Raw genomic sequence first — 26,789 nt, 5'->3', positions numbered from 1 at the left:
TCTGTGTAGGTAGCTACCTTCCTTCCTAGCACTTCCCCTGGATCTTCCACTGGGATTTTGTTCCCTTTAGCCGCGGGTTGCTCGGGTGTTTGCTGCGGTGTGTAGCTGTGTTTCCCCGGCTGATCTCCCCTCTGCTCTCCCCAGCAGTGAGCATGCAGAGTTCAGAGGGTGGCTCAGACCCAGCAGCTTCTGTGGCACTTCACACTTCAGCATCAGCCCAAGCTCCAGTAGTGCAGCCAGTGCCAGCGTCTCAGCAGGTAACGTATGCACAGCTGGGAATGCCGTTTCCATGGAGAAGAGACCTGTTTGACTGGCAGATGTATTTTAATCCAGGGCTTTTATGTGAGGGAGAGGATTGTTAATCAACTCATTCAGGTAGTGGGGGGAACTTGTTGCTGGACTTTGTGTTGATAAAGGCCATTGATATTTCATGTGTTAGCCCTATGAATATGCAAGCTTTAAAACACAGGATTTAGGTTTTAATTTAGCTACCCAAGGAAGTCACTTCATGCCAGTTTGGTGTTTGCTTCAGTATAATATCCTGTTGTCATTATTTGGTGTGTCAATAAAAGCAGAAAACGAAACAGTCCTTAAAGGCATCTCTGCAAATAAGGTACCAAGCTCGAGAGAGAAGAGGTGTGGGCAGTGCTAATGCAGGGAGAGGGTGGAGCAGCCACATGCTGGTCTCTTCCTTTGGTAGGTGGATGCTGACATTTTAAATTGGGGAGGGGGGATTGGTGATTCATATACATGAATATGGTGTGCACTTGGGAGGTCTCCTGATAGGAGAGAAATGATAGCTTCAACTGATGAATGAAAACTACGTAGTGCAAAACAGGAAGGGTTAAGTAAAACTGGTTCCTTTTTATGCCTTTTGGGGAACTATCAAAAGAAGTTTCTGTTGCAGGAAGCTGGAGGGATAAGAGGATGGGTGGGTGTAACTTAGCTACACCCTTCTCCAACTCCCAAGTGAGCAGAAGTAGCTGCCATTGGATGCTGATGAAAAGGAACAATTAAAAATTGTGAATTGGTAGGAGCATTCGATTCACCAGGAGATGTGGACGTTCACGTTGTGTGATCCAGTGCGCAGCTGGCCAGCTCGCTGTCACCTCTCAGCCTTCCCATCTTCGGTTTCTCTGGGCGACCTTTCTTGTTCGTATTGCAGTGATGTGGATACTGCTGAGCAGTAGTGTCAAGTATCTTGGGGATCATCAGTCGTTCCTGTGAATTTGACTGTGACAACATGTTAAAGAAGTTTAGAAAACCCACTGGCTTTGGATTATGAAATTACCCCTCCAGCCTTTGCCAGTGCTATCATCATAACACGGAGTATTGAGTGGAACTCCATGGATTAAGGAAGATCCAGAGGATTGTGGAAGATTGCTGAAGAGGAGGAGCATCCAGAGCCTTCCCTTCTCACCAGCAGGACAAAGAAGATACTGGGAATGAACTACTGGCAGCATGACTGGTGTGAGGCTGAAGCCTTTGGTGTTGTTGATAGCTGGTCTTCCTTTCAGTGTGAGCGAAGGCTGTATGAACAGGATGGCCTCATCTTACAGGTTGGGGATGATTAATTTTTTTTGGTTGGAAGGTAGGAGCAACCAGACAGGCAGTAACAAACTACACAAGTAGCTGAGCTGGGCAGCTGTGCCAAAGGAGGAGATGTGTCGTTTGATAAAAGCAATGACAGAGAATGGGTAAAAAATAGGAGAGAGGAAAGGATCTTGCTGAGATCATAATGTAGGTGGCATTGGCAAGGCTTGACTTGAAAAAGGGCTTATAATGTTCCCATCGTGCACTGTTTGCAGCCTCTTTCGGAGAGAAAATGGACAAAGTGATGGCTGGCATAAGTGTACGTGTCCTTACCGCTAGCTCAGCTGCAGGATCTCCAGTGTATCCAGACTTGCTGAAGGTCAGCCTCAGGACTGGTGATGCAGAGGCTGCCTAGAAATCTGGGCAATTACTGTATTCCTGTAATTCTGCTAGAATAGAATTTCTGGCTTGTTACAAAGGGCATGTTGGAAGGGTGTCAAACGGCTAAAAATCATAAATTTATACGTATAAGGTAGCCGGTGATTGTCAAGGTCTCTTCTAAGATTCACACAGGATTGTTTTGCAGCTTTTTGTTCTGTTGGCCCAATCTGCTGGGTGTTTTTGAACCCTCAAGCCACAGAGGATGACTGTCTCCTTGGAGAAGGTCCTCATTGGTTTAAAAGGCCATACTGATACTTGGCTCTGTTCCCACGGGCCTCACTGAGTCGTTTCTTTCCATCCTCCACATCCCCACGCTTGTTTTGCTGGATCTGCCAGGTGCTGAGCACTCTACGAGATGTGTGTCCAACCTCAAACTGCCAAGAGTAACACAAAGAGCAGGGGGACGGTGGAAGTGACAGTGCAGAGGGAGAGGACAGTGACCACCACAAGGCAACACAAAGCGTTTCTGTGCTCTTGGTGGCACTGAAAGGAGGAGCAGAACCATCTGAGCTTTGGTGCTGGTAGAAACCATAAGGGCTGTGACACCTTGGAGAGTGTAGTTTCTTGTTGCAGGAGGCAGAGTGTGGTTCAGTATAGCAGCTGGAGGAGAAGAACTTTGCAGCCATAGGAGGAAAACGTGAATGTGTGAGGAGTGGTTCTTGTTTAGCTGCAACTGAACCTCAAGTTGAGCTCCTTCTGTTAATCAACTGTTAGCTGTTATTTCCTTGCGTGGAGACTTAAAGATGATCTGTGTCAGAAAATGTGGATCCAGCTTTTCCCAGGTTCGGGGTACTGAGTTCAGGCTGGTGCCCAGTGCAGTTTACACTGGAAGCATGGGGACCACAGGGATGCTCAGTAAGGGGTTCTGCTGCCGCTGGGGTAGGAGGCAAGCTTTCCATGACGGTTTGAAAGAGAATACCTAACTCACCTGTGTTACAGACTGAAAGTAAGTGTATCTTACTGTATCTTCTTCTTTCAGAGGGTTTTGGTCCAAGCAGCAGGCTCCGCTCCCAAAGGAGCGCAGATGCAGCAAATCTCTGTTCCCAGAGTTCAGCAGGTTCCACAACAGGTAATATCTCCGGGGGGAGACACCATGCAGGGACCCCCGTGTCAACAGGACCCCACGTCCCACACAACATTTGAAACTGTGCCAAATAGCTGCTTAGAAATACCTGTGCTGCTCTTAATGAAAGAGTTGTGTGCAATTAGAGAACTGGAGATCACTGTGAGAGCAGCTTTCTCCATCTCTCTCTTCCTTTCTTAGACCGATGGCAAAAGAAACAAGATATTTAAAGTTTAGAAAGAACTTTTACTGTAGCAGTTGTCTTTCATACATGTGAAGATTTGATGGATGCTTTTAATTGCCATTTAAAAGCAATCCTCCTCTGTAAAGATTTTTTTAGAGGCAAAGTGTTTGGGATTTTTTTTAATTACACAAATAAATGTACTGACTGCATGTGGCTTCATAGAAAGGTTAGGTGACAGAGAATCATGCAAGTGTTTTTATTTATCTGAACTTTGCCTTTTACAGTCCTTGTTTCCTAAGAAACCAGGCACATGGTGCTGCTTCATGTGGACAGTGAGTCTGACTCTTGACTTTTTCCTCTAGCAATTTTTTTTTATTTGGTTGCTCAGTTTCAGGAAAAAAAACTTGACAGAGGGCAACTATGTCCCTCCCAGACCAATGAAAAAGGGGGCTGGGGTGCAGATGGACACTGCCAACCTCCTCTCTGAAGGAAAGGCTGCAGCATGATCTCACCCTTATTAGTCAGCGGAGAACCAGCCCTGAGACATGTGTGCAGAGGAAACCCAGCTCCATTGTTTCCACTGCTCACGGAGCAACTACTTATTTATTTATTTTAATCTGACCTTTTAAAATAAATACATCCTTTGGGATTCCTAAGCATGTGGGGTTTTTGTTTGCTTTTTCTTTTTCTTTTAAAAAGAAAGCCTAAATGTCAAGGTAAGGTCGAGAGTTGTTTAAGGATGTAATATGCAATTTCTTCTGCTGTTTCTAGGCAATAACATATCTGTAAGTTGAGTTTATGATGCTTGTTTCAGGTGCAATCCGTGCAGCACGTCTATCCAACCCAGGTCCAGTATGTGGAAGGAGGAGAAGCTGTTTATACCAATGGAACCATGTAAGAGTCCCTTGTTGGCTGTAGCAGAGCCCTGTTCCCCTCCCAGCTGGGTTGAGCCCTTCGGTCCTCCCAGGCTCCTTCCACCCTGGTGCTGCTGCTGGCACTGCTCACCGTGAAAAGGAGGAAGAGGAGGAACAACTGTTTTACATGCTACGTTGTGTGCGTGGGGGTAGTTTCAGCCAGACTCCAGCCTTGCAGGAGGTGTTGTCCTCACGGAGGGACTGTTCTCCAGGGAATCCTGCCACAGAAAAGGGTCCAGTATTTTCCTCTGCCCAGCCCACTCTGTGTGTGTGGTGAGGTGGGGTGGCTTTAGGAACCGCAGCATAACTGCTCGAGGAAGAAGAGGGTTCTGTAAGGTTTCCTCTTCCTCCTCCCTGTCTGCTGTGCCCCCTGCTTTGGCCCTGCTGCCCTCCGGGGCGCTCTCAGCCTTCGGCACCGAGGTTGCCTGCAGTGGCTGCAGAGCAATTCCTGGGCTCTGGGCTCTCGCTGTGGCTGTGGGCCTCAGCTCCAGGGCTGTCCTGGGACTGATTAACATTATTAGGACTGACTTCTACAGCACGGGGTTCAATTTTAATGGGGCAAATCCCACCAACAATGGAGTCGAGTTTTTTTCGAAAGGTGGTCCAGATTTCGGAAACTATTGTCTATGAGATTAGATCTGCCAGCTCCTCACCACCTCCTGACCCTGTTATTCCTTTGACAGACGAGCCACCTACTCCTACAACACCGAAACTCAGATTTACGCCCCCAGCAGCGCAGCATCCTATTTCGAACCGCAGGGAGGTGGAGCTCAGGTGACTACAGCGGCATCCTCTCCTACAGCCATTCCCTCTCACAACATGGTGGGCATCACCATGGACATTGGGGGAAGTCCGATCCTCTCCGGCTCGGGAGCCTATCTCATTCATGGGGGGATGGAAAACACTAGACATTCTCTGTCACATACTTCACGCTCCTCTCCAGCAACGGTATGTAGCCCTGCAGATGTTGCAGCTCGGGGGCCAGGAATTATTCCAAGGGAACTGAAAAACCTTCAGAAAATAAAACTTCCTATCGTTATCACTGTGTATATGTCTGTATAACATGCCATGCAAATGCAAGGGAGAGAATAGACACTGGTGTACTACAGATATTTTTCAACGGGAGTTTGGAATGTGTCTCATGCTGCTGGGCAGAAGCTTGTCAAACTTTCTGAGTGGATCACTGAAATTATGCAGCATGGAGATAAGAGAAAATTCTCGGGGGGGTTTGTTTTTTTATCCCGAGCAAAATGTTTTGACTTTCCAATTCAAAAGAATTGTCTACATTTACATTTTCTAGTAAGTGTAACATCTGAACACGGGGCTTGACTTACTCAAAATAAAGAAATATATAAATATATTTTTAATTATGAAAAGACCTGAAAAATCCATTATTAATACAGTGGATAATTAGCACACAAGGTATGTCAAGCTGATCATGCCAAATGCACAGTGATCAAAAAGTCTTTGTACGTATCTCCTGCACCATTGTGTATTCTTTCCATGCTATATGTTACAGAAAATGTATTTTAGGGATAATACTGATCAAACAGAAATGTTTTAAAGCTCTGATTTTTTAAAATCATGTCCCTCCAACTGTCAGTCGAGGTGCCAGGTTGCTAGAAGCACAGCTATACCGCTGTGTGGGAATTGGGGATACAACTATTAACCCAAACCAGCCTTTTTGCAGCTAGAAGCTCCCAGGGCTTTTATGTGAGAATCTCCCAGCCCTTAGTAGCAGCTGCTGCCAGGAGTTTGGATCTCGTTTTCTGGGACACTGCTCACCTTCCTTTCCAGACTGACTTATGTGTGTTTATACGTTTGTATGTAAACATAATTACAAATGTAGGTGTAAGTCAGTGTATGTGGCCAGATTTTAAAATGTGAACAGCACCATCCAGGGAGAAAAACAGGAGCCGTTTGCCACTGAGTACTCTTGAAAATCTGGCTGGTTAGGTTGTACTTTCTTTTCCCACAGAGTTTTAGTGTATAGACTTCATGGGTTTTGAATCTTTGTGCCTTAAAAGGTTGCCTTTGATCCTGGAGTAAATGTGCTCTGCCTCAGATAGAAGTAGGGGAAAGGTCCTTAGCTTTGGGTGGAAGAAAAAATGACAGCTGCATCTGGATTAGTTGGGGTTCATTTCTTGTGTGAGAATTGTGTGTGTGTCTATTTTAACTGTTCATAGTTACAAACTGGCATTGGACCATCTTCTGATGCTCAAGCTTGTTATTTTGAAGGAAGTAGCTGCTGATCTTGTCACCTGTGTGAGACTGCATCTTGCAAAGCTGCACAACATTACTCTTGCTTTTTGGTTGTTTTTTTTTTGTTTTTTTTAATTTCCATGATGATGGGCACAATGTAAAAAGCCCAAGTAGAATATATGTCAATAGAAATGTCCCATGAACAGATTTGGTTTGTAGCTGCCTATCGCATGAGAAGGCTGTTCAACAAAAAAAAGGATTTAGGAAGTGACCTTTATGAAAATGCTTCTGAAATAAATTCACTCTGTTGCATGTAGGAACGAACTTTCTGAAGGTATTTTAACACAGAACGTCTGTGGCTCTTGTGGAAGGGCTTGAGAGAGTGAAATAGTGGAGGGAAGACAATATAGGGATGTGTCTGTGTGTAGCTTTCAGTTCTTTCAGCACAGACCAGAGCTGAAGAGGGATAGAGCAGGGCCATGATAACTGCTTTAAATTTCACATAATAATGGGTGGACAGGTAGTGGAAGGCTTAAGGAGAGCAATGACTAAATTAAATCAATGGGTAGAAACATTATTTTTCATTGCAATGTCTTGCTTAAACAGAGAATAGGAAAGGCTGGTGTTAAAGAGGCCAGAGAGGCTGTAGTCCTGGCAGAAAGTGTTTGGGGCAGAATTAAGAGCTTTGTGGAGAGAAAGAAAGTTACAGCTCGTGCAAATGTAGCCAAGGAAGACTAGTGTTTGCATGTGGCCTTGGGGGTGTAGTGCAAAGGGGATGGATGTCCAGGTGGCCAGCAATGTGAGGGCTTGGCAACAGGAGAGGCAGCTGCAAGGAATGGGGAAGCGAGAGGGCTTGGAGGGTGTTGAATGCTTGAGGCAGAGCCGGCACTGAAACCTCGAAAGTGAGGAGAGTATCTATCTTCAGAGGAGACTGGAACTAGATAGTGCTTCAGATTTAGCAATGGTGTAAGAGCTGCCTCAGGAGGTTGAGGGATGGTTGGTAAAGACTGTATGTACACTAAAGTAAGATCTTCAAATATTTAAAGAAACCTGTCTTCCATATTTGCTGGAATAATGATGTTCTGCTCCATCAAATGGGCTGACGCAGCACATGAAGCGGTTCCATTCAATGTCTGTGCCAACAGAGCACTGTTAATCTTCATTTAAAGCAGGCTATACTGAGAGGAAATCCTTGAGACCTCCCAGAAGTAGGTCCTCAGAGCTCCTCACCTTCGTGCAGGGCTGTTTAAGAGCTTTTAGTCTTTCCCCTGTAATACTTTTTCTGCAGATGCAGGGTGTCCGTTTGCATGGGACACTTACCAAAATGCCAGAAGGACAGGCAGTGTTTGTGTGTTTGCATAAGAGGTGTTGCTCAACTGGCACTGTGCTGCTCCTTGAACAGAGGAAGGAAATGGTGTCTCCCTCTAACACTGACTCATTTCCTGAAGGCTGCATCAGCAATCAGTCTTTGGTTCCTCATGGTACTTCACAGTGTTAAGACAGTTTTCTCAAAAACCACTGACACATAGTCTTAGACTGACCCTTTTTTGGATGCAGTGATAACTTCTTGCCACAGTGATGGCACTTTTGGATGGAAACCAAGGGACGTGTGGTGGAGGGGCTCGGACAGAGTATCACGTTCAGACATGGATATGGCACAGACTGTCTTTGGTTGCTGAATGCTACTTCAGAAGTTAGATCTGATTTGTTCTGTTCTCCCAGATCATTGTGCAACGCTTTGTGCATGTGCCTACGGATGAGTGCACAACCATGCATGTACAATGAGGACAGATGCTCGAGATAGCTGCTGGCTGCAAGTTTTACTGGCTGATGTGTGCTGCCTTCCCCTGCCTGCCCTAACAAGTCACAGATAACAGGGTTTTGAAAACATCTACTGGAGCAGGTTCTGCTCCTGCGAGTCCCTTAATAGATTTTTTTTTTTTGTTCAGGTTATTTTTTTTTCATTCCTCATTTACAAAAACCTTGTGCTCAGGAGCACTAAAGCTCTGGAACCAGCAGACATCTGCTAAGTAGTTTCCTAGAGATTGCCAAGGGAGCTCCAGTAGCAGAAAGGAGAAGACAAGAATGGTCCAGGAGAGGGTTGGACGGAGCATGAGGCAGCAGCCACAGCTGGGCTGAGTTTAGAACAGAAGCTATACAGAGGGAAGCACGGGGGCTCGTCAGGGGCCGGAATGCCTCACCGTGACTCTGCTTGCAGAAGCTCAGATCAATGGAAATGAGCACAAGTAGCATCAAGATGTGCCAGCATGTCTTTGTGGGAAGAAGCTCACTTAACTGAAAACTGTCTTCTCCCTTCAGAGTCTTTTTGCAGTTCTCTTCAGTAGCAAAGAGCTCTTACCCATTCCAGCTTAGGCAGTCTGTGTGTCAGCCCTCCTTGTGCCCCTGTTTTATTTAGTTGCCATTAGTGTTTTGTCAAAACGTTAAGAAGTAATAATAACCAAAGTCATTACTTCCGGTCTTCCTTGAAAGATCTGCCTAAAATGCACCTTCTCTGTAGCAAATCTCCTTTGACCTGCTGCAGCGTATCTGTCGGGTGTGTTTTAGTCTAGGCACGAAGGGGAAAGGAGATGGAAAACTGCTTCTCTTTTCTAAATGGGCAGTGCATATAGTGGAAGATCAAAAGCCCCTGGTCTCGCTCTTTCACCCTAATAGGGATTCTTGCTGTGTTGCTAGTTTGCATGGCATCCAATAACGTCTCTGCAGCTTCATCCCATAAGGACTGTGCCTCATCTGTACCTCTTTTTCACAAGCCTGTTGATATAAAGCATTAATCATTCAAATATTAATAAAGAAATAATAATCCTGGCTGTTGCTAACTATCTGATTTCCTTTCTTTTTCTTTTTTCCTTTTTTTTTCCCCTGTGCACATTTTCTTTAGCTTGAAATGGCGATTGAAAACCTACAAAAAAATGAAGGGATTACATCACACAAAAGCAGTTTGCTCAACAGCCATGTAAGTTACAATCGGAATTTACAACCTTTTTCCTGCTTTGGTAGGAGCATTATTTGTAGCCCTTTGGTGTATTCAACAGCACGAGCCACTGAAAGCAGCCTGTGATTCAGCTGTGCTGCCCAAAACGGCCTCTTCCCAAGAAAAAAGAATCTGCAAAAAGTGCCGTGATGTTAATGTTTGTTTATGAGATGCTCTGGATTCTGTTAACTACCTCTACCCTGTGTTTATTTATTTCATCTGCCTTGCAATGGAAATTGCTGGCAATTAGATAAACACATTTGAGGAAGTTCTTTCCTTGCACTGGAATTGAAAGATGGCTGGAAAATAACTTGCAATTCTACAGCAATAACTTGGCGTGAATCATCACAGATATCCCTTAGATAGCGCATACCAAAATCCTACTCCTGTGAATGCCTTTATTGCCTCTTTCTGTGCCTCAGGAAGACCATTACTGTCACAATGCTATGCTAAAACCATTTGCTAGACCTCTCTCTTCTCACTATGCCAACGATTTCCCTGCTTTGTGTGAAGTTCCCACTATTCTACTGGGCCTTCTGCATCATGGTTTATGGCTCCCCTGCAGTAATGCTTAATAGTGAGCACATGCTTGTGTGAGATTTGAAGGGTCTAATTCAAGTCCTGTTGAAGTCGTCGCTCTTGCCTTGACTTCACTGTGTTTTGGATTAGGCTGAAGCATGTTCTGCACTGATAAATCACAGTACATAAAGTGGTACTTTGTTATTCTAACAGATTTCCTTTTGCTTTGAATTTGAGGGCAGATCTGTTGTCATTCTTAGGTCCTGTAAAAAAAAAATCTTTGCCCTCTTCACCCTAGAGAAACAGCCTGAGAAAACAAAAGGAACATTAAACCTAACAGTCTGATTCTCTTAAGCTGATGTTGAACTCCAAGCCAGGGCTCCTGGATGAGCTGGATCCTTATTTCAGCTTCTAGAAATTGAAGGTTTCTTTGTTGAAGCTGGGGAAACACAAACCTACAGAATCAGATGCTCCTGTTCTGAGCATCTCTGTGCCTCCTTCCTGTCCCAGGCTGTGGCTGTGCTCACACGCCCGTGCTGTGCCCCGAGCACTGTGCAGATTTGTCTTAAGGATGATGTTGCTCTGCAGAATTTTTTTTGTTTGTCCCAGCGCAGAAAGGGACAGAGCAGAGCAGGACGGGGTGGGTTGTGATGTGGTATTGAAGGAGGTTTGAAGAAAAGCAGAAAAAGAGCAGAGGAAAGAAAACAAAGATAGAAAAGAGATTTCATCTGGCCGCAGGCTGTGCAGGATGGAGTTGGGGCCTGATCCAGCCTCTGACCAGATCTTCCCCACCCTTGTCTTGCAGGGTAGAAAGTAAAGAACTTAATGTTTCTCTTCTCAGGTTACAGTTCATAGTTTGACATAAGGCTTAAGTTCTCTTATAAATTCTAAAGCAAATAAACTACTTCCCGAGCATGTGTGTACACATCAGCTTTCCGCTTGTCCCTGCAGAAATTGTCAGTCCGGGCTCAAGCGATGTGCTGCCCTGGGCAGGGCTGGGTAATTCCCTCTGCCCAGGCGCAGAGCCTGAGCCAAGGAAACTCGGGGGGCCCTTGCTGCCCTGTGAACCTCCGGTGGCCTTGCTCTGCCTTCCCAGGGCACGGGGCGATGTCTGTGGGCATGTGGGAATAACGAGGAGACGATGGTACGAGCCGTGCCTGTCGGAAACGCAGCACGCTGCAGAACCGCATTGGGCAATCTCCTCCCAGAGCTGGAGGAAGGTCGGTGCCGCTGCCCCGGGAGGCTGCGTGGCCTCTGCCCGGGGACGTTCTCAGGGCTCGACTGAATGAGCCGTTTGACTGGACCGAGGGACCTGACCACCCTTGGAAGTGAGCCCTGGTTTGAGTAGGAGGCAGGGCTGGAATCACAGAATCATAGAATAGTTTGGGTGGGAAGGGACCTTTAAAGCTCCTCTAGTCCAACCCCCTGCCGTGAGCAGGGACATCTTCAACTGGAGCAGGTTGCTCAGAGCCCCGTCCAACCTGGCCTTGAACGTTTCCAGGGATGGGGCATCTACCACCCGGAGACGGGAGGCTGCCAGAGGTTACTCCCAGCCACAGTGTGAGGGACAGCCCGAGGATTGTGCAGCCCAGAACCTCTCTGCACTTGTCCCCTGGCACGTGCTGTGTTACAAGGGTTTCTGCTATCCAGGATGTTTCAGTTCCCACCTCTTTTATGTTTAAAAAACAAAACAAAAAACCAGATAGAGGAGTATCTACCCCAAATGCTTGTGTGACTGACACCAGATTTTGTGAGAACCAGAAAGTGAAGCTGCAGGTGACTGTGATTTGTCAAGGCTGAAAGCAAAAGAGGAGCTTGACAAAAGCTGGTAGCCAAGGAAGTTGCAAGATAACGCTGACTGCACTATTGGGTGTGACTTAATTGCTTTTAGTCTTAAGGTCGCAGAGTTTTTCATTAAGTGTTCTGTCTCTTGTTTTAAATTTCACATTTTGCAAATCTGTAAATTCTTGGGATAATGGTTTATTTTGTTGCTGTCAGAATGTTTCATGCCAGAAATTTTTGTTTGGTTTTGTTTGTTTTTTTTTTTAAATAAAGGGGTATCAGTCAAGAGGGAATTTTTTACATAATGCTGTTGAAACAAAGTCAATGTGAAATGGAGCCACACTTGATAACTTAATTTAGCTTCAAAAGCTCTCTGAGAGGTTATTTAAGTGCACTTGAAATATCAAATTTGGAAGCCTAAGCTAATGTTAATACCCACGACACATGATGTTTCTAGTGAAATCATGTCAATCTATTACTGTTACTGAAAAAGCTCTGTTCACAAGAATACTCCAGAGTCGCTGGGTCAGAGGATTACTTCTTTCCAATTATGAGCTTGCAGATGATACAAAGAAATTTGAGAAAAATGACTAAAATTTTTGTACACAAGTGCCTAAAGCTAGGCACATAAGGAAGCAGTAGGAAGCTATAATCTGCCTGAGGCCCTGCAGCTCCTAGATATCCATAGCACTCATAGGAGTAGGGGGACGATGTATCTTTTCCTCACTGCCTGTAAAAAAAAAAACAAACCCAAAAAACCAAAATAAACCCCCCAAAACCTGTTGGACTTCCTTCCTGTGGGTGGCAGGGCTCTTAGGGTAGGTGCTGATGGAGTTTTTCCACTGAGGAAAAGGTCTTACCCCTAAATGGTGTTTAGGTGGAAACACCTAAAATGAGACTGAACAGAAAAGTAGGAAACCTGTTAAAGGGAATAATTCTCCCTTGGCCGGGGGAGGAATGTAATGACCTAAGGAAGGATGAATCTCCTGCTTGGTGGAGAAAGGCAATGCTGGAGCTTGTGCTCATGTACACGGATGGCTCGGGGCTTAACTATGCAAGGGACCAGAGCTGACAGGCACTTGTTCTAGAAAAGAGACTTTTGAAGAAAATATATAGGTTCTGATGAAACTTTAATTGCAAAGGATCGGTGGGGTTGAGCAGGGAACTCCTGGTGCAAGGGAAGCATTTCTCCCCGAGCTCAGGATGCTCAGCAGGCACATGGGTGGTCAGGGGTCCGTCCTAACTCTGAGCTGGACTGAGCAGGGACTTAGGAACCTGCTCCTTTTAGTTTCAGATAAAAACACCTTAAATGTGAGCTACAAATGTATGTCTTCATTGGTTTCTTTTTCATAGAAGTGCCCATAAGAAAACCTCTCCAAACCTGGACTTTCAGAAAAAAAAAGGTGGTGTTTTTTTTTCTCAGAGAGCCTCACGTACCGTTTTTTCCATTCTTAAAGTGCCACCCTTGAATCGAACAAGGACAAGGTTTTTGCTAAAGATTTTTTTTTTTAATCAAAACAAACAGTCAATAGAAATAAAGTTAAAGGAGAAATGAAGTTTAAATGTTCCCCTGTAGTGCCTATAACAAACAGCAGCATACAGCTGCATAGTGATATTATTGGAACCTGATTGCAGTATAAACAGAAATGAAGTTGTAGAATATCTTGTCGTCGTCACAACTGAGCAAAATTCAAAAAGTAAACAGAAAAAGGGACACAAATGCAAAGAATCTTTAATGTTCTCATTTTAAGTGCCTGATCTGTTATTACTAATGCAGGAAGAGCAAAAATCATGTTTTCAAAATTATATTCTGACAGATTTCTTTTTTAGGCTCTTTTGTGCGTTTCGTAATAGATTTCTAATTCAATAGTGGGAGTTCATATTGTGAAACTCTGTAATGTTTAAAGGAGTATAAAAAGACACTTGCAGAAAAAGAAAGCTGGAAGATGAAGGGAATATTCTAGAAGTACCTGGGATTAGACTGAAATTGTCCAGGATCAAATTTAAATGAAAGGGTTTTACCTATATATGAATTTTCCGTAGTAACATGCAACTTTTATATTTTTTTTTAAGGCTTGGAATTAGAACAGGTTTAGAAAATAAATAGCTGGTCCACATTCTGTATCTTCTGTAGGATAAATAAAATAAATGGTTTTAAAAAAACCCCACAAACCTTTTTAATTATTAATCTTTTAAATACAGGGGATGGGCCAAAATTAGCACAGATGTGGACTACTTGAAAACTGAGGTCCTGATGGTCTTTTATGTCAAAACCACTTTTGTTAGAGCTAGCTTAACGGGTGGGGGAGGCTCAGGGCTACAGAAGGGCTCTGGAGGGTTTCCCAGGGATGTCTCTTCTGCAGGTGAGAGCACAAAGGGACGCGGATCGTTAGCAAACACCGAGGTCAGAAAGGTCTTAATCTGTGGAAGAACACATCAAAGATTGTCTTAGGTGATATGTCACTGGAGGGAGGTGGGAAGGTGACAAGCAGCTCTGTAAACAGCAGGACAGAGGGGAAAATGGTTTTTCTTCTTCCAGCTGTGGCCACCAAAAATGATGGATCCAGTCATCTGAACCTGTGGTTGCTTTGGATCAAACCCAGCTAATGAATGAAATAGTTTTAACTGTACAGCTTTGGATTCAGCTCATTTTATGTAGCAGAAGTTTAAATTTGGATACGTGAGTGATAACCACAGAATGTGCATTCATAGGTGGTGAAAAGCCTTTGTGTGAGAGCAAAGTTGGGTATGAAACACGTAAACTGAAAATAACTCAATGGAGTGAGGTGTCAGAGATGTCTTTGCACATTTCAGGTTGTATTTTCACAGAGTTATTGACAGAAAACGTGAGTATAGCGGTGAATTGGGAGCCCAAAGTTTCACCAAGAGAAAACAGTAGAAAAGAGCCAGATACTGGAGAACGAGTGGAGAGGACTTAGCACGGGCCAACTTGTACATCCATGGGCATGGTTAAATCCCGCTGATTTCTAGACTTGTTTGTGCTTAATTACAATATGCGCTCGAACTATTTGTTAGAAGGAGATGATGTGGCTCATATTTTGGCATCCATAACCTGAGTCTTGTTTGGCCGCTGATCTGCTGCGAGTGCAGCTGCTTCTGGTGGAGCTGTGCTTCTTGTGCATGAGAGGATGGAGGCCTGGGTGGAGCGGGAAGTCTTGAAAATGTTAATCCCAAATGTCCCTAACGACAATTAAAGGGCTCTTCCCAAAGCTATTAACTTCAGTCCATTCGTTCATCTAGTTCCTTCAAAAATTCACTTAATATAACGCTTATTTATTGATGCTGAAGTCATTTAGCCAACTGAAACAGATTGGGGATTTTGTCTTTTTGCATTTTAATTCCAGTGCTGACATTGTGTGCCAGGCCTGCCCTTTCAGACCGACAGGGTATAAGTAATTTATATTAATTGCAATCTTTAATCAACACAAATGTCAAAAGAAGTTCAGACAGTAAATTTTGAAAAATAGATGGACCCCTTCAGATTCTTAAGGTTGCTTTGGTAACCGTTAATTTTATTGTTAAGGGAACAGTTGCAGACATGCCAATCTTCAAATTAATAAAGGCTTTGCAGCATGTTTGGTTCCCCTGAAATTTATTCCTCTTAGGCGGTATCTTAACATCTTTATTCTTGGAAAACATGAGTTCTTCCAGCTTTATTTTGGCTCTGCAGGAATTAATCCGAATCCAAGGTGGACACTGAGATGGCAGGCAGACTATGTTTTAATGCTTTTGCAAAATCTGACAGCGTTTTTGTTTGGGTTATTAGCTTTGGGCTGGGGGTCCTTTTACTTTTATAAAAATGCAACCAGCATAAGTTATTTAAATTAACTTACAGAAATTAACTACCCAGCCTTAAGTTCTCTTGAACTCAATGTCAGATGGGCTCACCTGACGTTTAAGCATTGACATTGTTTGACACAGCCCGTTCCAGCCCTCTTTAGACTTTCATGTGTTCTTTATTTATGTTTTCCATACATAAAGCTCCAGTGGTTGTTGGACAACTACGAGACGGCGGAGGGCGTCAGCCTTCCCAGGAGCTCTCTCTACAACCATTACCTGCGGCACTGCCAGGAGCACAAACTGGATCCAGTGAACGCCGCTTCCTTCGGAAAACTGATCCGTTCGGTGTTCATGGGGCTGAGGACTCGCCGCCTGGGAACCAGGTTGGTAGGAATCTACATTTAAATAAAAAAAAACCCTCCTACAACTTTTCTGATGCGTAGTGAGAACTTACCGAGCATCATTTAGCAGGCACAGGTCTTTCTTCTGAGATCTACGGAAACAACCAGCCATGATCTTGTGGGAAAAGAAATTGCTATTCTGAGGCACAGAAGTAATTTCTGTGTGTTGTGAGGCAAAGCTGCTTTCTCACTGTGAATCAGTGGTGTGAGAGGCTTGACAATACAGTTAATTTCAGACAGGCTCCAGGTCTGTGGTGGCAGTGCCTTCTCCAGCTGCACGGTGGAATTTGGTCTAAGTCTGCTTCCTAAGGAGTCTAAGAATATTTTATTTGAACCTAGGCTGCTTCTCATTCCATTCCTGTCTCAGAAAGATGAAATAACTCATCTTCACAATTGTCACTGTCAGTTGCAGAGCCCAAAATTCTGGTGCCGTGAAACGGTTTCTCCGTTCAGTAAAGTTCCTCCATCACAGAACCTGTGCCCACGTCTTTGATGCAGACAAGCTGTACAGATGTAAATGTCTTTTTTCCTAAATACCCAAAGCAGCAGGCTGAATCTTGTGACAGAATCTTTTCTTTTAAAACATCAAAGATCCATATGATGTTACAACAAAAGCGTAACATAATAAAGCATACTTGCTGTAATTACATCTGTGCCCTTCAAGGGAGCATCCAAAGTGTCTGCACAGCTTTCACAGCTGAGTTTGCATTTTATCCCAGCTTCTAATATAAAAAAAAGTAGCTAATACACTAGAGAAACAGTGATTGCTCTGATTTTGTAAGATTTTATAATACAATTCAAGATATTTGGACTTCTAAATGAGAACAAAACCAGATGTGTCCGGGGCATACCACAGCTGGAATCTGGAGGCAACAGTTTTAGGAAGAGCAGGGGAGAGTTTGGATTTCTGTAGATTGGTTCAAGTGCCAAAGCTCTGAAATAATTTCTTTAGAGGAGAGAAATTCTTTAATCCCATCAAGGATTAAAGAAAAAACAAACAAGCAAAAAACCCACTTAAAATTGCAGATGTGCAGACTGGGAAGGACACAGTAAACTTCAATAAATATGGAAATAGCTGTCCACCACTATTTTTGTATTCATTCATTTAGATTATAAATGCAGCTGTTATTTAATCTGCAGGCATTTCAAATCACTTAAGACATGGCTGAAGTGTACTTCATACCTGAGCTCTCAGTGTGTGTAAACCCCTTTGGCACAGGGACAAAGACTGAATAATTCAACCGTCCCCTTGAGAAGAGAAAATTCCCCCAACAAGGAAGAAGGGGTTAATTCTTTGACAAATATTCCTCTCTTAAATTTCTCTGTGTAGTTTTCCAATGGGAAGCATCTTTGGAATTAAGATGCCTTCAGACCCTGTCATAGTGACACAGCAAATGAATTTTAAGCAAGCCCAATGAGAGGGCTCTGGGGACCCTGCTGCTGCTCCCCTGGCTCGGTCCTCTCTTCCACTGAGGACTCAGCTCAGCCGTTGTTAGTGACAAATTGGCTAAAGCCAAGTTGGACATACTGTCGTCATGTATCCATGGCTGCATAATTGTCCTTCTCGCTCCCAAAAGCAGACGCTTGGGGACTAAAAAATTCCAGTTTGGTGGAAAAATTTAACTGACACATCTGTCTAATGGGATGGCAAGACATTCTCCTAAGGAGCATCTCAGCAGCTTTACTGACCAGCAAAGGAAAAAGAATTTTGCTTGCAAACAGCTTTCAGTTTTTACAAAACTGCAAAAATGAGCAACTCCAAGAACAAAGCCACATCAAAGCCCGTTGCCGTTGCTGTGAAAGTGCTGGCAACGGACAGACATTTTTCTTATCATAGTTGACTATTCAGTCAGGCTTATTTTATCCAAGTGTAGATAAAGATGGAAGTTTGTTTTTATGGAAAAAACAAATCCTTAAACCCAAATCAAATAGCAAAGTGTCCCCTGAGGTCTTTCTGTCATTCTGTTTAATAACACTTTGTATTGTAACACTTGTCTCTTCTTCTCCAGTTACCATGGGTTACTTGGAACAAACCTTGCTGGGTTTTAAATGTGGATGTCACTGAACTTTGTGACATGTGGTTTTAAATTTTATAGGGGATGATGGCATTCATTAGTTCAGCCATTCAAACAGTGCTTGGCAGCAAACCGACATATGCTGTAAGAAGTAGGGTGTATTGTCAAAACAAGCCTAAGAGTAAACTGCAGGGCTACAATGTCCCTTCCATTGACTAGCTTACACTGAGCAATTTCAACGCTGATACTTCCAGGGGAAACTCCAAATATCATTATTACGGGATCCGTCTAAAACCAGAGTCCCCGCTGAACCGCTTGCAGGAGGACACCCAGTACATGGCGATGAGGCAGCAGCCCATCCACCAGAAGCAAAGGTAGGTGCTCCCAGCGTCTTGGAGCTCGCGAGCCGAGGCCCCGCCGCTGCCGCGGGTGAGGGTCCTTTCCCAAAGAAAGCTGCAGACCCCATCCTGGGGCTTGGCTTGGCTTGGGGGCAAAGGCAGTGCAGGGGGACGGTTCAAACCCAAGTGGTGCTGAAGTGCCAGAGCTGAGCTGTGGAAGAGGGGGCTGCAAGTCTCTGGCTGCTCTCAGTAGTGGAAGGGTCTAAAACCAATTCTGGTAGATGCCCCATCCCTGGAAACGTTCAAAGCCAGGTTGGACGGGGCTCTGAGCAGCCTGCTTGAGTTGGAGATGTCCCTGCTTGTGGCAGGGGGTTGGACTAGAGGAGCTTTAAAGGTCCTTTCCCACCCAAACTATTCTGTGATTCTATGAAACGGTGTTTATCTGCCTATTCCATTTGCCAGCAGCTTGATTCAGCCTGCTGCTCCAGAGAATGCCACCGTATGTGGCACTTCCCCCTGCCTCCCCCTGACCCAGCCTCCCCCTGACCCAACTCTTTTAGGACCTCGGCCATGGAGTTATTTGTGCCAAATCAGTGTAAAGGGCTGGGGGGGGGCTTCTGTTGTGCTTGGGTGGGTTTTGTTTTTCGTTTGGGTCTTTTTTGTGCAAGTTCAGTAGCGCTGTGGTTAGTCTTGTGTCTGAGTAATTTTGAATACAAAAAACAACATGCAGGGGAATTTGGAATTGTCTCCTGGAAGCATGAACACTTCTGGTTCTTGCTGGAGTGAAGAAGGAGCAGAAGAATTTATTTCTTCAACTCCCAAACAGAAAGTAAATGCAAAAGTCAGCTCCCGAGACTGAGAGTCTGCCCTCTGACGCTCACTCCAGTTCTGCTTCTCATTTTCTGTTTTTCTTGGTGTCACCTTGGGCAAACATCTTAACCCCTTTAAATTCTGGCTTGGGGAGTGATTTTCAGAAGGAGGTTCTCATTTTCTCTCTCCAGTTAAGTAGGTGATATAAATGGTCAGCCCTCAAAATGCTGGCCTTGAATGTAGCCTCATGTCTGCCTGACTGTGTTGCAGATACCATGTACGTGTTTTCTGGTGCCTGTGTAAATCCTAAACCATGCTCTAAATTTAGGTATAGACCAGCACAGAAGATGGATGGCATGGCAGAGAGTGGGTCCAACAGTAACCCACACACCACGCCGGAGCAATCGGTTGCTGCTCAAAGTCAACATCATCAGCAGTTCATAGGTGAGGGCACTGCTCATTAGGTATTATTAGATTTTTAGTATTCGATATCTCATATTTAAGCTTAAAACTTTAAGAGGAAGGACGGTCTTGTCCAGCAAGCCCTGGCTGTTCTGCATTTGTTTGCTTTTCTACAGTATCATATATTATACATATAGAATATATATTTTTTATATCTTGTAACGTCACACTTGCTAAGTTTATTTTCTAGCTCCTGTACCCACAGGAAGGCTTTTTCCTTGTGCCATCAGGTCTGTTGGTTCCCTCTTAGTATGTTTTTAATTCGTCTGGTTTTACCCAAATCATCTGGAAGGAGCAGAGGTCCTGAAGAGCCTTGCTAAGACAGGCAGCCAGCGGGAGAAGAGCGATTCTCTTCATGGCAAAGGCTGCAGAGGATCCGTATGGGCCTTCTCCTTGTGAGACAAACTCTCTGCTGGTCGTGGATCTGTGTGTCTCCATCATTCAAGCAGAGTTACCGAATCCCGGCCAGCTCTGAGCCTTCTCTGAAATACAATTGCTCCTGCTATGTTTGCTGTCCAATTATATTTTCCATTGTACTTTCAAAATACCAAAGTGACATTTTTCAGGCTTCGGAGAAAATCTAATGGGAAGCGTGGTAGATGAGGACAATGTATTCTTGTTTCTTTTATTACAGAGAGGAAAAAAAACATTTTCCTTTTCACACTGAATAAATGGGCTGCGGTTGTTTGCTTTTTGCCCAGTATAACAGCACGAATCAGGGAAAGTACTAGATTATCGGCCTTGTTTCTCCTGTTTCATCCCAATTGAAGCACAAAGGATAGCCACTGGTGACAGCAGCACCTTGTACTCATCTGCAGTCCTGCATAACTGAGTGCTCCTCTCACCATCTTTCCCAATCTCTTTTTTCCCCTAGATGTAACTCATGTCTTTCCTGAGTTCCCAGCCCCTCATCTAGGTAACGTCCTCCTACAAGAAGGGGTCACCATGAATGATGTGAAAACTCTGCAGCTTCTTTACAGGCGACACTGCGAGGTGATTCTTTGGAATATTTTTAATTGATTGATTAATTGACGTGAGACGTAATTCGTGTGCTCATCTTATATCCTGCTCTTGGGCAGAGCTAGGATATCATAGGGAATGCTTGACTTGCTAGGTATTACAACTCAAATATTGCTCTCTATGTTATTTTTTTCATTGTGTGGTCTGTTTTATGTTATGTTGATTATTAAAACAATGCCCTTTCCATTATTTTTCTTGGAAATTATTTAATCTAAATGACAGCACATGAAATTTATGCTTACACTGTGCGACAGGACGCTAGCAGAGCAGCTAATGATTTGTGTTCTTTGTTGTTAGGCGACTTTGGATGTTGTAATGAATCTTCAGTTTCATTATATCGAGAAACTGTGGCAATCCTTCTGGAGTCCTAAAACACCATCTAGTGATGGCTCTACTGCCCTGCCAGCCAGGTACACTGCTGTGCTTTGGTTCTTTCTGAATGCTCCATTTTTCGGTGGTATTTTTTCTTTTAAAAATGCATGAAGTATTTCCAGCTTCATTAGGCATTTTGAGTGCTTTGTAGGACTTGAAAGTATTTACTTCCCTGCAGAATCATTACAAAGAGTGTCAGAAGTGTTTAATATCGTCAGGACCACACAAAGTTCAGACCTCTGAGGAAAGCATCTGCTCTGATTATGTACGTCTCTGTGCCTTATACCTCCTGTAACAAGCACTAATCCAAAATGCAGAGGTGAATGAGAGCAGGATGCTGATTTTGTACATGGTCATCAGGAGCAGTAACAAGTCCAAGCCATTAGGTATTGGTCTCCAGTGACATCTCGGGCTCTGAGATTTTACTGACATCTAGATTGACTCGCTTCTTTGGCTGGCTCTCCAGATCTTTAAGTGCCTCGTGTTTTGAGACAGATAAAGGCAAACAAAGCTACTCTGATCTTTGTACTCCTGCCTGGTTTGTTGTTATTGCCTTTTCTTCATCCTTTGTGCATGGGTAGTGTGCTGCCAAGAGACAGCGGAATGGAAATAAGTGAAAACAGAGAAAATCAACAAGGTGTGAAGGTTTCTTCTTAAAATCTGTATTAAAAGTCTGTATTATCCACTTCTACTGATGATATACAGACATTTTATATTAAGAAGAAAAATGGTAGAAGTTTGAGTAATAGGCAAATACCCCATAATAATCTGTAGAATATGGCCCTGTTGTCCTCAGTAAATGTTACCCAACGGCTATTTTCCCGCAGAGGATGACTGCAGCTGTGTTTGATTGTTTCAGAATCTCTTTTAGTTTAGGGTGTATCTCCAAGGCATGTCACAACAGCACAGAGAGCTGTGCTGGGTACAGGTAGGCTCACTTGGATACTGGAGGCAGCATTTCTGCAGGGCTCTGGCTAAACCAGCCTGTCTCACTAAGGCTGTGTGCTCTAGCACCTCTCCATACCACGGCTAATAGCCGAGATGGGTAAATAAAGCACTCCCTCCCCTTGCTTTATATATATACAAATATAAACCTGAAATATTATCAAAGTGGCAAGCTGTTTGAAAGCATGATAAGATGCAGAATATGGTTCCACTTAACAGAAAGGTGAGGTACCTGATGACCAGTTTCTCCATGTGAGTGTTCTGGGAGTATGCCTGTGGAGTTCATTTGCTAAAACTGCCCAGGCAGAGGCTGTAAGTGCCTCTTTATAGTATGTCCAAGGCTTAGCTTTAATGGTTTTGATGTAATACATGGGGAAAGTCCCTTCTGAATTCCCAGTTCCCAGCGTAGTGTGTGAGCAGCTCTGCTTTGATGCTCTGGCATTGCATTAAGGCTTTGGTTTTCTCTGTTTGCTGTTTAACCAAATATCTTATGCCATAACCGTGCAGAAAAAGTTTCCATACATCCACAAAGTGAAAATAATGCAAGCTTGATTGACCTCATTCAGTTAGAGACAATATGCTCTGTTCTCATCAAAACACCAGATATTTTTCCTTCTGTAAACGTTCAGCATTTGAAGGTGTTAAACACCTTGAAACCATTTATAGTATCTGTCAATACCGGATACTCTGCTCAAACAACATTTGCTGGAAACTTTGGGTCCCCACTGCTACAGCTGAGGAGGTTTAGAGCAGGGGGGAGAGGAGAGAGGTGTGAAGGTTTTGGAAATAGCTGGGTCTGTAAGGAGGAACCAGCTAAGCCTGTGTTTGCTGAAATGGCTGTACTGGAGTACAGTTCCCATGAACGTGAGCATGCAAAAGGCAGCCGAGGCTGAGGGTGGGCGCAGCGAAGGCAGGCTGATTTGAGGGAAAACTGGTCAGAGCTCCGACCCCATGGACAGAGGGGTACTGGCAGAGTCAGACAAGACTTGTACAAACAATCAGATATTTCCTTTTGAAAGAAACATGAATGGCTTTTTTCTGCTGAAAACCGGGGTTAGAAATCAAGAGGAAGGGTGAATGCGCTGAATGCAAACCTGCTGCTGACTCTGCCTCCCTCCTCCCTCCTCCTCCTCCTCCTGCAGTGAAGAAGAACACGAAGGGACCCTCCCGAAAGATAAGCTGATCACTCTGTGCAAATACGAACCCATCCTCAAATGGATGAGAAGCTGCGATCACATCTTGTACCAGGCCTTGGTGGAGATTCTCATCCCAGACGTGCTCAGACCGGTGCCCAGTGAGTACCCTGCAGCGTGGCCAGGAGGGCAGGGCTGGTCCCGCCTCCCCGCTGGGCTGAGGCATTGGATGTTGTGTCTGACAAACAGCCATCCGTGACTCACTCGGTCTGGCTACCACTTGCCACAAAGATTTCCCTTGTAAAAGCTGATTTAGAGGTTTTTGTTTTGAATACAAGCTAAAATATTACGGCAACAGCAATATTCCTCCTGCAGCATTGCTCTGCATCGATGGTACTTTGTGGCCCCTGGAAATTCCTCTGCCTTTTAAAATTTGGTTTATTGTATATCCCATCTCCTGACTTTGGCTGGGAGTCAAGGTAAAAGCATAGGCTTAAGGCACAAGGAAGCACGGCTAATCCTTGTGAGATGTTTCCTTGGAGACAGTATCTTTGTTTACATAGGACTGTCCTGTCCCCTACTGCACCTCCTGGAAATTTGGGGTCAACTTTTGTTTGGGAGATCAGCGATGGGATGTGGAGGGTTTTCTCGCCAATTCGGCTGCTCAGTGAAGTGTGTGTGTCAGTCTCCCCGAGGCCTCAGCTCTGCCCTACACTGGGCTGAGCAGTACTGGAAAGCCACGTCCCTCTGGGCTGCTGATGTCAGTCTACATGCTGGGGCATGTGTGGGTCTTTAAAGAGCATACTTCAACATTTGGAAAATGTTCAGAAAGACAATGAATAAGAAAAGGATAAGAAAGAATAAGAAAAATAAGAAAAGTTTGAGTAACAACATTAGAGAATGTGAAAAGTTTGAGTGCCTCTCAGGACCCAGCTGATTTCCTTGGTGCTAGATGGAGATCACAGCTAACCAGATCAGAGGCTGTGCTTTCCACAGCAGCCCTAAGCTAGAGAGTGGTGTCCAAAGATGATACGGAACAGCTCGTCTAACTCTGCAGACTTCTTTGCAGGCACACTTACACAGGCGATTCGTAATTTTGCCAAGAGTTTGGAAGGGTGGCTGATGAACGCAATGAGTGAATTTCCCCCCGAGATTGTCCAGACCAAGGTGAGCAGGGGGGAGCACGTTGCAGGTCAGGGATATGAACTGAGTGTGTGTGTGTGCGTGTGCGTGTTGCAGTTTTCCACAGCGATTGGAAATCTCTGCCAGGGTTTGGCTACGTGTACTCCAGACTCGCACGGTGTAACAAATAATTATGAACCAAAATCAGCAAGGAGTGGGAGGACAGGTGGGGCAATTCCTTTGTTCCAGAGGTGAATGATGCTCTGTCCGCTGAGCCATTCCTGCGTCCTGAAATTGCAGATAAAGCTTTGTGGAAGAAAATCTCTGCACTGGAATGAGGCTGTCCTACTAGAAAGCTCAGGGACACCTCATGGACCAAAGGGCATTGCAGAGACTGAGCCTAAGGCTCCCATTCCACCTCTCCTAAAGCTGTGGATTGTTGCAGCCTGTTCTCACTTTGCCGGTCTCTGCTGGAGGCAGAGCGTGAAAACCCGGTAGTTTAAAGAAAAGAAACGCAGAGGCTGGTTTGCAAGAAGCAGAAGTGCTGCTCTGTTACCCCAGCTGATGTGTGCTGTGTGCTTGAGCTCAGCGTTGGGAAGACTTTGCCTTCCGGCTCCGTGGCCTCCCGCTCGCGGTGCCCTGTGTGCTGTGTTGCAGGTCGGGGTCGTGAGTGCCTTCGCGCAGACGTTACGGAGATACACGTCCCTGAACCACCTGGCTCAGGCCGCCCGTGCCGTGCTGCAGAACACTTCCCAGATAAACCAGATGCTCAGCGATCTCAATCGGGTCGACTTCGCCAACGTGCAGGTAACTTCTGGTACCTTTTCCTAGGTCATGTTGTCTAGAACTGGGACTCTACAATGAGGTTGTCTGCCTGTAACCAGCATCTTATTTCTAATACTAAAAAGCAATTAATTGAACAATTTAACAGGTTTGGTGTTACTTTTCCAGGTAAGTTTGCCATCTTACTGCGAACAGTGGAGAAGGTACCAAAGAACTTCTGTAAGAAGTGGTGCTACCACCAACAGTGTAGTCCTAGTAATAATATTGTATGGTGGTCTGGACAGATGGGAGGAGACATGATTCAGAGCTGGTTTGGAGTCCTTGTCTACTAGAAATGAAGTTGAATTCCTGGCTTGGGATGCAACAACCATGCGGGCTTGGCATGAGTAACTGTCAACCCTTCTTCCTGAGCAGGAGCAAGCCTCGTGGGTGTGCCAGTGCGAGGAAGGCATGGTACAGAAGCTGGAGCAGGATTTCAAGCTCACTCTGCAGCAGCAGAGTTCTCTGGACCAGTGGGCTAGTTGGCTGGATAACGTTGTTACTCAAGTCCTGAAGCATCACGAGGGCAGTCCCAGCTTCCCCAAGGCAGCCAGGCAGTTCCTGTTGAAATGGTCTTTCTATAGGTACATTTTCTTTCTCGTTTTGGAAATATTTCTGCATCGGGCTTAGGGCATGTAAACAGCTCCTTGGAAAGCCAAGGCCAAGTTCTTTACTCCCATGCAACTCTGGTTAACTGTTGCTCTGTCCTGGTACAGGAGGGAGCATTGTGTCTCCTGTATCATTTCAGGATGGGGATAGGATGCTCCATCAACTAATTTCTTAAAGGGCTTTGATACTCTTGGGTTAGAGGTAGAAACAGAGCACTGTGTCACTCAGTACCTTCAGGGACAAGAACTCACATCAGCCGTGATGCAAGTGTAAAACACAACCCAAATATTTTGTTTCCCGGCCATTTTCCAGCTCCATGGTGATCCGTGACCTCACCTTGCGCAGTGCTGCCAGCTTTGGTTCCTTCCACCTGATTCGCCTGCTCTATGATGAATACATGTTTTATCTGGTAGAGCATCGTGTTGCCCAGGCAACAGGGGAGACGCCGATTGCTGTAATGGGAGAGGTGAGAATTGTTTGTTCCCTAGAAACAAACCCAAACTAAGTAGTGCTTGAAGAAATACAGTTGGTTCACAAACCACACCATGTCCTGAACATGTGTTTATAACCATCCTTGCCAAAAGATTTACTGGGTTGTTTTGAGTGCCTGGCACAAGGATCCAGCTCCTTGAGCATCTTGGCTCACTGATACCTGAAGTGATGGGTTTTGGGGCAGTTGAGCATCAGCTGGGCTTTGGAGGCCTGGAGGAGGGAGGAAAAGGATCACCCCACTTCTCTCCATGACTTGTGGGTACCAACCTGACTTTGGGGTTCCTGCCAGAGCAAAGTCCCATCAAACACAAAAACTAAACCAAACAAAAAAAGGTCCAAAAGTTACTTTCCCTGTAACTTTCAGTGGTACCGTTCACTGAACTTCTTCAGGCCTCTGCAAGCTCCAGAGTTCCGTGCACAGTCAGCCACACTCTCCATTTTTGACTTGAAGAGAAATGATGGGTTGTTTGTGTTTTTTGGGGGGATTGTTGGGGGGTTTTTTTTAGCAAATCAGACAGTAAATCTGGTTCCTGGCTTGCAGGCAGGTCCTGTCCTGCCTAGCTGAAACCACATCCAATTTTTCGCTCTGAAATGCACAGATTTAAAAGCCCCTGATCAACCTGTGACATCAGTATAGAAACTACTGTTAGATTAAAACCGATCTCATTTGCTCCTTGGAGCTCGTGCTGTTTTCTTCCTTCCACGGAGCTCATGCAGGGGAGCCAGACAAATCAACTACATGCCTTTTGCTTTCCCTTCCCCTCCCGTTAGACCCGTGCTGTTGCACCAAGTCAGCAGTGCTGCAAGTTCTCACTAT

At 44.7% G+C, this 26,789-nt stretch overlaps 1 protein-coding gene across 10 annotated transcripts in view; it reads left to right on the top strand.

Moving 5' to 3' along the window:
* RFX2 (regulatory factor X2) overlaps positions 1–26,789 on the top strand; it is a 60,700-nt gene that overhangs the window by 30,803 nt on the left and 3,108 nt on the right. For 4 of the 10 annotated variants that reach the window (XM_074808664.1, XM_074808658.1, XM_074808657.1 and 1 more), the window contains 15 exons: positions 148–257; positions 2,954–3,043; positions 4,036–4,115; positions 4,819–5,083; positions 9,237–9,311; positions 15,633–15,814; positions 18,102–18,221; positions 19,324–19,439; positions 20,332–20,450; positions 20,775–20,887; positions 22,937–23,088; positions 23,997–24,094; positions 24,707–24,856; positions 25,247–25,455; positions 25,793–25,946. In XM_074808664.1, the coding sequence (XP_074664765.1) occupies positions 153–257; positions 2,954–3,043; positions 4,036–4,115; positions 4,819–5,083; positions 9,237–9,311; positions 15,633–15,814; positions 18,102–18,221; positions 19,324–19,439; positions 20,332–20,450; positions 20,775–20,887; positions 22,937–23,088; positions 23,997–24,094; positions 24,707–24,856; positions 25,247–25,455; positions 25,793–25,946 (2,028 nt within the window). In that variant the 5' untranslated portion in view covers positions 148–152. Of the gene's footprint in view, positions 1–144; positions 258–969; positions 1,560–2,953; positions 3,044–4,035; positions 4,116–4,818; positions 5,084–9,236; positions 9,312–15,632; positions 15,815–18,101; positions 18,222–19,323; positions 19,440–20,331; positions 20,451–20,774; positions 20,888–22,936; positions 23,089–23,996; positions 24,095–24,706; positions 24,857–25,246; positions 25,456–25,792; positions 25,947–26,789 lie in introns of those variants that run through there. The other 6 variants (XM_074808660.1, XM_074808661.1, XM_074808666.1 and 3 more) reach the window with 5 other exon arrangements.

Source organism: Strix aluco, chromosome 29 (genome assembly GCF_031877795.1).
Source record: "Strix aluco isolate bStrAlu1 chromosome 29, bStrAlu1.hap1, whole genome shotgun sequence".
Classification (NCBI taxonomy): domain Eukaryota; kingdom Metazoa; phylum Chordata; class Aves; order Strigiformes; family Strigidae; genus Strix; species Strix aluco.
The sequence above is the reverse complement of the archived record's forward strand: the minus strand, read 5'-3'. Positions and strand labels throughout refer to the sequence as shown.